This window comes from Dermacentor variabilis, chromosome 2 (assembly GCF_050947875.1).
Source record: "Dermacentor variabilis isolate Ectoservices chromosome 2, ASM5094787v1, whole genome shotgun sequence".
In the NCBI taxonomy this organism is placed as follows: domain Eukaryota; kingdom Metazoa; phylum Arthropoda; class Arachnida; order Ixodida; family Ixodidae; genus Dermacentor; species Dermacentor variabilis.
In genome coordinates, this window is record NC_134569.1 from 99,397,390 (window position 1) to 99,409,553 (window position 12,164).

General features: G+C 43.2%; 1 protein-coding gene across 1 annotated transcript; it reads left to right on the forward strand.

Annotated features, from left to right (window-relative positions):
* Window positions 1-12: 12 nt before the first annotated feature.
* P58IPK (dnaJ homolog subfamily C member P58IPK) lies at window positions 13-11,292 on the forward strand. Its single transcript, XM_075681455.1, has 9 exons — window positions 13-204; window positions 714-824; window positions 1,843-1,967; window positions 2,105-2,179; window positions 3,772-3,915; window positions 6,554-6,735; window positions 7,439-7,785; window positions 9,283-9,558; window positions 10,663-11,292. Exons 1-9 carry the CDS (start codon window positions 129-131, stop codon window positions 10,803-10,805), a joined length of 1,479 nt encoding a protein of 492 aa, XP_075537570.1. The 5' UTR covers window positions 13-128; the 3' UTR covers window positions 10,806-11,292.
* Window positions 11,293-12,164: the final 872 nt, after the last annotated feature.

Consider the following 12,164-nt stretch of genomic DNA (forward strand, 5'->3'; position numbering starts at 1 on the left):
ATTTTTGTGTACAAGCAGTCGACATCGACTCGAGCGATGAGCTGTACTTGCGCTCGGGCAGCGGGATAGAAATTATGGTCTAGTATTTATTTTAACAAATTGTATCCTCCGCGCTCGCTACGGCCAAAATGACAGGCTATCCTTCGGCGTACCAGCTCGTCTCCTACCTTTACGTTCTCGCCTGGACAACGAGACGACTGATCGGCAAGTATTTTTTTGCCGTCCACTGTGGTGATCCACCATCCTTACAATCGGATCGCACACTTTGCAGGCCGGCGTTTGCCTTGGAAGGAAGCTAGCTTGCGCGTTCAACTCTTTTTAGCGTTCGTCTCTGCTGCTATAACATTGGACGTCTTTCTTCTTTGGCATCGTCGTGGGTTGAACTGTGCGTTTAAAAGTGTGATATCGTCAAATCAATCGTGCGTCAGCGTGCGTCTCGTACTACATTTTCGGTACGTGACAAACGATAGGCGGCGGAGTTGCATCACCGCGTGCGCGCGCCGTGAATTGGGACGTCCGACACTTTCGCCGGACTTGATCGCCTTGGAGAGCAGTCGTTTTGGTGCACGTGTTTTAATATGCGAGATTACGGATATGTGTCCCTGCGGAAACTAGGTGGCATGCTTGCGTTATCCCTTGGGCTTTGCCCGCGAGGCGCTTTCAGCTGACTCGGCCCATTGATTGTGCCTTGCACTTCTTTACATGCCGCACAGGTGTTGCGGGCATCACACAGGCGGAGATTGAGGGGCATCTTGAGATGGGACGACAACTCATGTCCAAGGGCCAGTACGCGGACGCTTTGTCTCATTACCACGCTGCCATCGGTAAGTTCTTGTGGTTCACGAGCGCTGCGTCTCTACAGGTGTATATGCGTTCATCCTGTCTACATTATGATATCGTCATGATGATACTGATGTGTTCATACAATTCGTTCTTGCCGTGCGCTCACTGATGGCCGAGACGCAGTTTCTGTTTCCTGCAACGCATTTTTTTGCATGTCGGCTATACTTAAAACTTCGCCGAGTTTGGTGGCACACCTCCTTATCAGATGCTTGGTCACCCTAAAAGATTATGTGTGGCAAGCTATGCATTAACTTTCAGCTGTCGTCTGCTGGCCTCAAGGTGTCCTTTTAAACGAAGTTTTACCCCAGAATAAAACAAAGATCTAAATTACACTTTTGGGAATCCAACTTGTCCAACTTTATAACCATGCATACCAAATTTTGAATAGGCAGCAGTTTGTCATAATACATATAATTAAATTGTTGTTATGCTTTAGTCATGCTATTTGAAGGAGTTCGTGTGTTTAAAACTTTCGTGGCACCATAATATTGTCAGCAAGTTTAATTGTGATGTCCAATGAACACTGGTTTTTAAGGACAGCAATTATTTTGCTATGGATAGGACGGGTGCATTGATTGTGTTGCACTATAGTACAGTAATTAAGCTAACTTTAATACTACAGCTTTGCTGCTTGTTAGTTCATAACAGCTGTAATAATGGTTGCCTTTAGTTCTTCGTGTGAGGATCTGCTATCACTTTAATGCTACGCGTGTGCAGGCTTCCTGATGATGGATTGGTAACATCTGTGGACGTGGTAATGCTGATGTGTCACTACTGAAACATGACTACTGACATTTTGCGGAGTGCTTGCTATTGCCTCGGCCACAGATTCCTTAAAGAAAAGCAAGTAGTTGGTGTCATTTCATACTATTTTTAGGGGATCATTGTTTGCCAACTTTAGGGCCTCTAACCTTTCATTTCCAGGTGACCCATTTGGCCATGTTGTTTTTCTGAACATTTAGGCTTAGATTGCTCTGCTCATCATCATTCTTATTGCAGATGCGGATCCTGATAACTACCTAACTTATTACAAGCGCGCTACAGCTTACCTGGGGCTAGGAAAGTCCAAGTCAGCACTTGAAGACCTCAATGAGGTCATTGCCTTGAAGCCAGACTTTCTTGCTGTGAGTATCCAGCCGCATTGCATTAAATATGTCAGCTCTATATATCAGCTTTATAGACAGTGTTCGACATTGGATGTTGTACAGTACATATTTAAATTGAACATTTTGTTTTCTCCCTCTTTATGTGTGACACATAGGCAAGGCATCAAAGGGGTACAGTGCTCCTCAAGCAAGGGAATCTAGAGGAGGCCCATATCGACTTTGAGTGGGTGGTAAGTGTAGTTTCTTTTTGTGTGTGTATGTGTTCTCCCATTCTTTGTGAAGAATAAACAGTGGACATAAAGAAGGCAGATATATGCCTATGCTTGTGTTAATTTTGTTTTGGATTGTTACCTGATACACGGGAAGTTGTGAATAAATCTTGTAACAACGAATGCTTTAGGCTTGCAGCAATTTCTTGTAAATTCATACTGGAGGTTAGCATGTGCTACAGCCCCATAATCTGATCTAATCTCTAATAAGCAAGGTATTCTTGTCATAGTGTAATTTCTGCGTGTATTTTGCCTATGCTGAAGTACACATGTATGAAGTAATGGATTTAGGGACCTCCTGTGCAATAAAACTTTTTGCTGTGAATTTCTGTGCATTAAATTGTGCAGGTATATTTTCTGAAAGGCTAGTTTGTGTGAACTTTACCTCAATGAACAGGAGAGGTGTTCTGTAAGAGTCCACCTAGTGGACATGTCCATTTTGTCTGCTGCTGAAGTGCTGATTTGCTGTGGAGCCTCGCAGCTGCACAGCCCAGCACGGCCAGTCAGCAGACAAAATGGACATGTCCACTAGGTGGACTCTTACAGAACACCTCCCCAGGCCTACAATTTTGTTTCTTTTTGCTACACCTCTCACCTTATTTCTTTGAAGTTACAGTCCACATTACAGCTAGTCTGTCGTGGGGTCGCATTGCTACTTGGATAATGTGTCTGTTTTATTGAAGATCTATTACTTTCTTCTGCTGGCCTGTGGGAGCTGTGTTATGTTTCTGGGCTCACAGCGTGGCTTGACTTTAAATAGTTGTAGAATGTATTATTCCATTAACCTGCAACCAGTCGGTCTGAAGGAAAATAGTCCAGAACACACATTATTTTAAAATGAACACAGTGCACTCAAAATGATAGGGGATACCTCTCACTGCTAGTGTCTCCACGTAATATTCCTAATGCACTTCGTGTACAAGTTAGTGTCTGCATTAATGTTCAAGCCTTAAACAAGCCATGTATTGTGGCCACTCTGCTATCTGATGTTGCCATGTTTAGAAGCAGATGGATGTGTGGGCATAATCATCTTAGTGCAAGCAGTGGCAATAGCAATGCTTGGTACTTTTTATGCTGTGGTGGCAAGGTCGACTTGCCTAAAAAAAATTTCAGGAAGCAAACTAGTTGGAGCAGTTTCAAACATAACATTTATTGCATGTCCTTGACTCTGAGCATTATGAAGCAACTATTAGTAGACATGAGAATGTCTGCAAGCACATCATTTTGTCATTGTCATAATAAAATTTTTTGCATACACAATCAGTGCTCACATATTCACCTGGTGTTTCATGCTTTCTAAATCTTTATGTGACAATGGCTAGCTTATGCATGAAGGGCAGCACAAAGCAAGTTAAACTAATGATAGACCTAGTGTGTCCAAAGGAATAGTCATCTTAAGCTTTCAGAGATACCAAAGCGCACTCCACATTATAGGGAATCGTAGTTTCAGACATGTTCTCTGAAGCTTTAGTGCTTGCCATTAGAGTGGGTAAGTTAAGATAGCTGACGAAAGTTGCGGCATTGCTTTGATGGCCTGGCACTGTTTCGTACAGCTACGACTAGACCCAAACAATGGTGAGGCACATCGGGCGTACATGGCCATTGAACCTCTGAAGCAAGACATTCGTGTTGCACAGGATATGATTCATGACCGAAACTACGTGGGAGCTATCGAAGTGCTCACCAGGGTGATTGCAGTAAGTGATTGGTTGTTCTTGGGTGCCTTTCTCACATAACACATTGCAACTTGATCATTGTGCTTATTTACCCCTGAATACCTATCTTTTCTTTTTCACTGTAAGTAGTGTAACAACATATAAATGTAGTTATTGCATTGCTGGGAACAAAAGCTGTCACTTGTGAGAGCTTTGAGTTGTAGTGATTATTCTGGGAAACCTTACATTGGAGATTACTTGCTTGGAAGCCTGTAGATAACTTATTTATCCTTGTGGCCAAATTGGCATTTGTTATCAAAAACATTGTCATCTTTAACAAGTCTCTCGATTCCAAGTGTGTTTGAAGAAGATATTGCGAGCATGTTCAATACCCAACAACAACTTTCTGTGGCAGCACAGCCAAAGCTAAGCGCATGTGCACAGCTTCTGCTCTCGTGTTACTACGCCAAGCAGTGCCAACGTCTTGTTGGCGATTTCGGTTTCAGTGAGCCTGTTTTTATTTAATTGTTTTCATGTGAGCGAGCTCGGTGTATTATTACTGTCTGTGAAATAGTGCTAAGGTAAATCGGATGTATATTACGTCATTTTCCTAAAGCGAACGTAAATGCCACACTGAAGGAACAAATGGCTGAGCCCTTTTCTAAAACACATTACCTCAAGGTGACTTTCTATTTTACGCTAAGCCGTGCACTATTGAACTGAATGTCCAGCTGCACGAAATGCACTGCATTAATTTATATGACAAGCGATGTAATATTTGTTACTTTAGAGGAACGTAGTAAGTGCATTATTAAAACAAGCATTCTTTTGTGAAAAATCGTGAGCCATTCCACTCTGCAAAGGTGGATGACCAGCAAAGCTTGCAGCACATGACAGAGGTTACACAGAACTTATAAACAAAGGTACGAACACATTTATTGTCTTGATCAATGGTCATCGTGGCAAAAGGTAGGCACACACTCATTTTTATACATCCGCATTCATTCATGTTGTACATTTGTTATATGCATTCGTGTTTTGATTTCACAATATATTGAGACCAAAATCACTGCACTGACTGGCAGTGGGCCAGTGCCTATGCCAGTGCCTACGCCGAGAGAGGGGCAGTATGGAAACGCTAGCATGATGAGCGGCATCAGAGCCAGCTGTGGAAGATGACAGAGGCGCGAGCGATATATTGAGGCAAAGAATTTGAGACCAAAATCACTGCACCAACTGGCAGTGGGCCAGTGCCACCAACGCCTTCACAGTGGGACTGAGGAATATGGAAACATTGACTTGATGAGGGGCAGCGGAGCCAGCTGTGGAAGAAGACAACTACAACGAACATGCGAGCAGTGGCACAAGCCATTGCTGATAATGATAGTTTTGCTCACACACATTTGTTGACGGACACGAAAAATGCACGGAACTCTAGCCATAAACAGCTTCACTGTAAACCTATGGCCCATCCAGGAACTGGGCAATCGGAAATCCTATGTAAAGTAAAACACACATTTCACAAACTCCTTGGCATACAGTGTCGGTGTTCTCGGTTGTTCACTTGAAGAACTTTGACGAGATTTCATGCAGTGGGCAGGAACCGTGTTAGTGTCTATAAGCAACAGCATTCCTTGTGCAGGTCAAGCACACTGTTTTTGCACAGTAGAAGAAACGCTGTCACTTGCATAATAGACATTGATGCGTCTGTTGCTACAGGTGGAACTTTGTGAAGGTGCCTGTATCCGTGAAGTTTGTCGCTGTCATTGTGAAGTGCCAGGAATGCTGACACCTCTGGTGCAACACTGCTACATGCGAAGTCTCCCTAACATAATTATATCCGTGGCAGTGAGCAACCTAGAATACTGGTCCTGTGTGCCACGAAAATATTGAAATGCACATTTTCTTAATACTGCTTCTAATTGCACAATTGTGCTTCCACCCCTTGTGGACTCGCTGTACGTACACGGACAGGTTGCCGGTGTTGAGGTAGCCATCACCTCCTCACTGAACCAGCAATGCGCTTGCGCTAGTGGCATCAGCTTTACACAACACATCTCCTTTCTTTGTAGTTGTATGGAGCTAACCAGACACTCCTCAACACAGCACTGTCTTAATTTTCTCCTGATGAGTTTATATCAGCTATAAGCTAACTCGCTCACATTTTCTGCAACCCAGCGACACCATCATTGTTTACTGGGCAAGCAAAACCAGGTAATGCAACATAAAGTGAGAAAACTAGGAACAGCAAGAAATGCAACACCTTTTCTTAAGCAAGCTTCCGATTTGTTCTGAAATAAATATTTAACAAAAAATATGAATTGGTACATTTTGTTTTACACTGCGTAGCTTCCAGTGGCTTACATTCGGGCAGACTACATGCAAATTCGCCGTTAAAAAGTATGTTCTTAAGCTTCATAGCTTTCTTTGCACTGCCGCAGAAAGTTGTCGCCTGATAGATATGCCACTTGAAGGGTTCATACTTTTTTTCAGATTGGGACATATATAAGTAGTTGTGCTGCTAAAAGGAAATATATTGGTGGTCTCATCTGTGTTCATTCTAGACCTTATTATCATAAATTTAATATTATGTGGTTTATTGTGTGTTGAGATGGACTTGCTTAAGAGGGTAATGTGGTGATGTTTCCTCTCACGCTTTACTCTTGTGGTGACCTTCTAGGAGTGCCCATGGGATGTGACTCTTCGTGAGATGCGTGCACAGTGTTATGAAAACCTTGGGGACTTGATAAATGCCATCACAGACCTGCGGCCCACAACGAAGATGGTGCCAGACAACACTGTTGGCTTCTTGAAACTTAGTAAGCTGTACTACAAGCTGGGAGACGCTGACGAGTCTCTTAAGTGAGTGAAGTTTGCATATTTCCCTTGTCTTAATTTCTCCAAACACTTGCATTTAATGTAAGATAGGTAAGAAGGGCCCTAAACGGGCTGGAATCACATGCAATCTAAGCGTCCACAAAACCATTAAAGCAGAAAAGTTTCTCTCAGTGCTCTTGCACATCATATCTATCATTGTGCTCGTATTCTCGTCTACACTTATGAAGTGCTTTCTCAGGCTTTTGTGGAGATGTATCAGTGCATTGTAGCCTCGCGTAGCAGAATCATTTTGCTTCTTGTTGCGATCCTGATCCTGGTTGTGATCCTGTGAGCCACCTTCCATGAACCACTGGCAGAGCCTTCCATAGCAGATGTAATAACCACAACTTCAATGGGTAGCAAGCTTGATGAGGCTGACATTACCTGGGAAGGTAACAGGTAATGGTAATGGTAACACGTAAAAGATCATTTTCAAGCCTTTCTCAGTATACTGGACGCTTTTCACAAGCTTTGCTAAGTAACTAACAAAGCACCTAGTGTGGCAACTTTGCCTACTGTAGCAGGAATGTGAATGTTACATAATTCAAAGGAGGTGTGCAGCTTAAGCAACGGTTTTTTATTTTGGCTAATTATGTCCTTTCTTCATGCAGGTTGTCACAGCAGCATCGTTGGCCTTCCACTTGCTCCCACTCATTGACATATCCTGTTCTTTTATTGTCTAATCCAGTGTCATTCGAGAATGCCTCAAGCTTGACCCTGACCACAAGGACTGCTTCTCACACTACAAGAAGGTGAAGAAGCTAGCAGCACAACTGCGTAGCATCCAGGAGCTGATTGGGCAGGGCAGCTATGATGACTGCGTCGAGAAAGGCAAGGCGGCATTGCGCACTGAGCCTGACGTGGCCCAGATAGTGCAGCACGTCAAGGGGCGCCTCTGTCACTGCAACAGCAAGGCAGGCCATACCAGTGAGGCCGTTGAGGTCTGCTCTGACGCCCTGCGCCTGAACCCAGAGGACACACGAGCCCTATGCGACCGAGCAGAGGCCTACTTGGCGGATGGGCAGTATGACCGCGGTCAGTGGGCTTCCCATTTCTTACACAAAAAAAGTGAAAAGAATTTTAAGTGCTAAATGACTACTATTGTACATCATGTTGGGAAATACAGTGAACAAACAATTTTTTTGGACATTCCTGATAGTACTTGGCACTGCCATGTACCTGATAGAGCCAATGTATGATGTCTGAAATTTTGGATGCTGAAGCCTTTTGTCGTTTGATTTTCTGGACTGTTTAGCATGACCTTAGTTCCAAAAGCACATTAATCGAAGCTACCACCGCTGCCATTTTGATTATCTCGCAGCCTTGAACCAGCGCTCTCACAGGCTAATTTGCTGACAGCCATAGCTTCCACCGCAGCAACGCTATTTTGGAGCTATTTTGGACGTGCAAGTGGCAGTTTGAGCCCTTGGGGGCAGTAAAAGGCATGCATTCATTTTTTTGTACATTCTCATGGCCACTAGGGAGTCCAAAAAATTGGACATTGATTGTATAGGTTAACAGTGTCAGGGATCAAGCTTAGTTGGCATTCCACAAGCAAAAACTTTTTAGCATGTGGAAAACACAGGCTAAAGTTTTCACAAAATGTCTGTAGTTTCACACACCAGAAAAGTTTAGTCATGTTTGCATGACTGTATGACACCGATCAGTAGGGTGCTTGAAAACATGAATTTTTGGTTACACTGCTTGGTTAGCATCCTGCTTCCCTTGTAACATGAAGCGCCCTAGCCCTGTTAGGTGGTGATGCAGTTCATACCAACCCTCTATATTTGCAATGTTTCACATTCACTACTTTAAAAATTTTACAGATGGTGTAACTGCTGGCAGTTCTCTGTAAGATTAGTTCTCTCTGCGTGTATATTAGCAATACCTGCCCCTCCTGCTCTACTACTTTTGTGCAGCATTCTCTTGGCAGAAGTCCACCAACCCACCGTCTGCCTTCATAGTGCTAATGCTTTACATTGTGCTTTCTTGTGTGTAGGAAGCAATAATGCTTCCGAGATGCAGATGGCACTTTTGTATGCCTGCATGCATTGCGGGCAGGTTGGTGCAATGTTATTCATCATTCTTACATTCATCATCATTTGACTTGTCAAGCAACATTTCTTATCAAATAAAATTATATGCAACATAGGCAGTTGTGCGGATTCAACTGTTTAAATGCATCATAGAAACTGAAGTTGTCAAAATAATTGAAGGATAATTTTATCTTAATAGTCTTTTTCATGTCTAAAGCAATCGGGGGTTAATTATTGATATTGGAAAGCATACCTCACATTTTGAGAACGTGCTCTAAGGATAAGCTTTCAAATTAGTAGCAGCTGCCTGTGAGCATGCAATTGTGAGGCAGGTGACATCACAAAATGATGCATTAGACATCATGAGCTCCTCTAGGCCATTGCTTCACTGGTAGGCATTGTACATAAAGAGCCTGTACTCTCAAGCGTTCTATGAATGTCACGTGCACCTGTGGGTAGACATCAAGAATGATTTTATGGTCCCTCTTCCACACAGCATCCCATGACTTTCAGCAAGCAGCCAACATGGACGAGAACTCATGTGGACCTGAGGGCCTCAAGCGGGCTCAACGGCTTGAAAAGCAGTCGCACAAACGCGACTACTACAAGATTCTCGGGGTGAAGCGCTCGGCGCAGAAGCGAGAGATCCTGAAAGCCTATCGAAAGTTGGCCCAAAAGTGGCACCCAGACAACTACCAGGGAGACTCCAAGAAGGAAGCGGAAAAGAAGTTCATTGACATTGCAGCTGCCAAGGAGGTGCTCACTGACCCTGGTCAGTGTTTTTCTCCTTTCCTCCATTGCTCTTTTGTGAGAGGACCATCATGCTGGTGTCAAGCTCTACTAAAGTAAATGAAATGTATTTCTTAATTTTGGATACTTGAGTGAGAGCCCCAATTCTATGTCAGAACACCTTTTGTTTTGCAATTATTTCATTGTGGAAATGTTTGAGGATTCTTTTGTTGTATGTGCACAATTGTTGGCTCTTGCATGCCGGTGAATACATCTGTCCATTGCAACCTGTAGCAACTAATGCCTCATAGCAGAATGTACAAACTGCAAAGTTGTCAAGGCAAGTGCAAAACACATACGTCTCTTCGTGTGCTAGTATACATGGTGCATTGATGCTTTCTCTTTGGGGTAAGTAAGCATTGCATGTTGAGTGCAAAGCAGGAAAAGCTGAAATGTCACTCTTGAATTGAATGTTCTTGTGTGAAGCATCTTAATTCACCACCGACCAGTCTTCTTGTTTTCAGTGTTCAAACTGGTACCACTCTATTCAAATTTCACTTCATTGCAGTAGAACAAGCATACTACGCAATAAATTGCTCAAAAGTGCATGAATGTTAAGAGCATCTACCACTGGGTGAAAGATGTACTGCTGGGTATGGATCAAAGAACCATTTATAATTATGATGCCATCTTTTAACATATGCAGGAAATGCAAGAGGCATTATTGTTTCACTTACATTTTTGTTTCTCATAACTGCAGCCCTCTTTTACATTTGAACATCTTTCTTTCATAACTCTCAGAACAGCTTTATACTAGGTGCATACTTCATGCAGTTTTTGCTTAGGTGGGCTTTTCCTTTTCTTTTTTCTTCTCTCATAATTCATCAATATAGTGCACGGAAAGTGCTGTAGCCAAGGCTAGAGGAGACCCATTGTGTACAATTTGTGTTGCATCATCAGGGAACAATGGAGTGTGTAACATACACTGCGAGTGTAGTGAAAGGGGCAGATTAAAGACATGTGCTGCTTTGTCCACCTTAGCATTGTTCTTCACTTCATCTTTCTTCTTATATTTCACATTGTCTTCGTTGTATTTTGCATTATAGCATTGTTGTCCCCCCCCCCCCCCTCTTTTTTTGCATTACAGAGAAGAGGAAACAATTTGACAATGGTGAGGATCCTCTGGATCCAGAGTCTCAGCAAGGCAAGGGCTTCAACCCCTTCCAGGGATTCAACCCTTTCGGCAGTGGCTCAGGTGGTGGCTTCACCTACAAGTTTGTCTTCAACTGAGACCTGACAGTGCTGCAGGAGGAAAAAGAACACGTTTTCCAGTGTTGTGCGTGTATGTGACCTCTTCAAGGTGCAGCGTACATGCAATGGTGATACTAGAGAGAGAAGTACTACAGCGGAAAGAAAAACAAACCTGGATTTGCAGACCAGTCGTGTCATAGACTGCTGCATACTGGAAGGGGCAACAAGTGTACAGACTGTGCTGCTCACTTCGCACTTAAAAAAAAAAGGAAACAAAGAACGCCAGTGGATGCACAAAATTCCTGCGAGACGGAGGAATAGTGCCAAGTGCCACCATCGCAGCAATGTTGTCCTTCCAAGCTGTTCATTTTGTAAATTGTTTTCTTTTAGTTCCATGGGAACATGTTGCCATGCCACAAGTAAGGCTTTTGAGGAGTCCGGTGGCCTGTGTACAGTTAGATCTAATTAAATTTTAAGACAAATTAGTCGCTGTGCTTTATAATAAAGCAAGTTGACGTGACTTATACTGGTTGTTGCTAAGACTGTTTAGTCTGAGCTGTCGGTGTGTGTGGATACAGTTTTTCTCGCTATGCCAAAGGCAGCTATTAGAAGTATTTGTATAACTCCAACCAAAAGTCATGAGAAAGCCACGTTACACAGAAATCTGAAAAATATAATTCAAGAGCAAATTAGTTCTGTTGTGGGTAATTGAAGCTGCTAGCAGCTGCTGTGCTTCATTACTATAAGTTGTCACCGAGTTACATTGCCCACTTATAAGTGGGTTCTGTGCATGGTTGGAGGAGGAACCATTTGATTTCTTCAATAATACTTGAATACAGAAACGTTTGTGATCTCTTGTACACACACACACAGGTACTGACAGATCCACAGGGAAAACCTGACCCCCCTTTTCCCCCTTCTGAGAATGAGGACATTTAGCACTGGGTGTACAGAGCCTGCAATGACCCCTCCCCCATTCCTTCCTTTTCTTTACACCCTCATATTGTGGATACCTTTCTTTTATCACCACCTCCCCCAGTTTTTATCTAAAATGTTTAGTAGGTTTGTCGTGGTACAAACGCATTTACACAACATTTACATGAACCCGACAAAGTTCAGTTGCCTTGTTTAGGTTGAGAACCGGTCATCATCGAGTCATGTTTAGTGCAATTTGCCTGCAAAAGGTGGGTTGACTCACCCAACCTGCTGGCCAGAAGCATATACTGTATAGACTCATGTAAGGGCCCCACTTTCTTGTCACACTTTTGATGAGGTGCAGCTCTTACACAAGACCAAATCTTCTAGCTGAAATGGTGCTGGCACAGCCGGTGACTGCTGCACAACCCAGATGTACCATTGCACCAGAAGTCACGCAGCTCTCACCATGTAGTAGTGGCA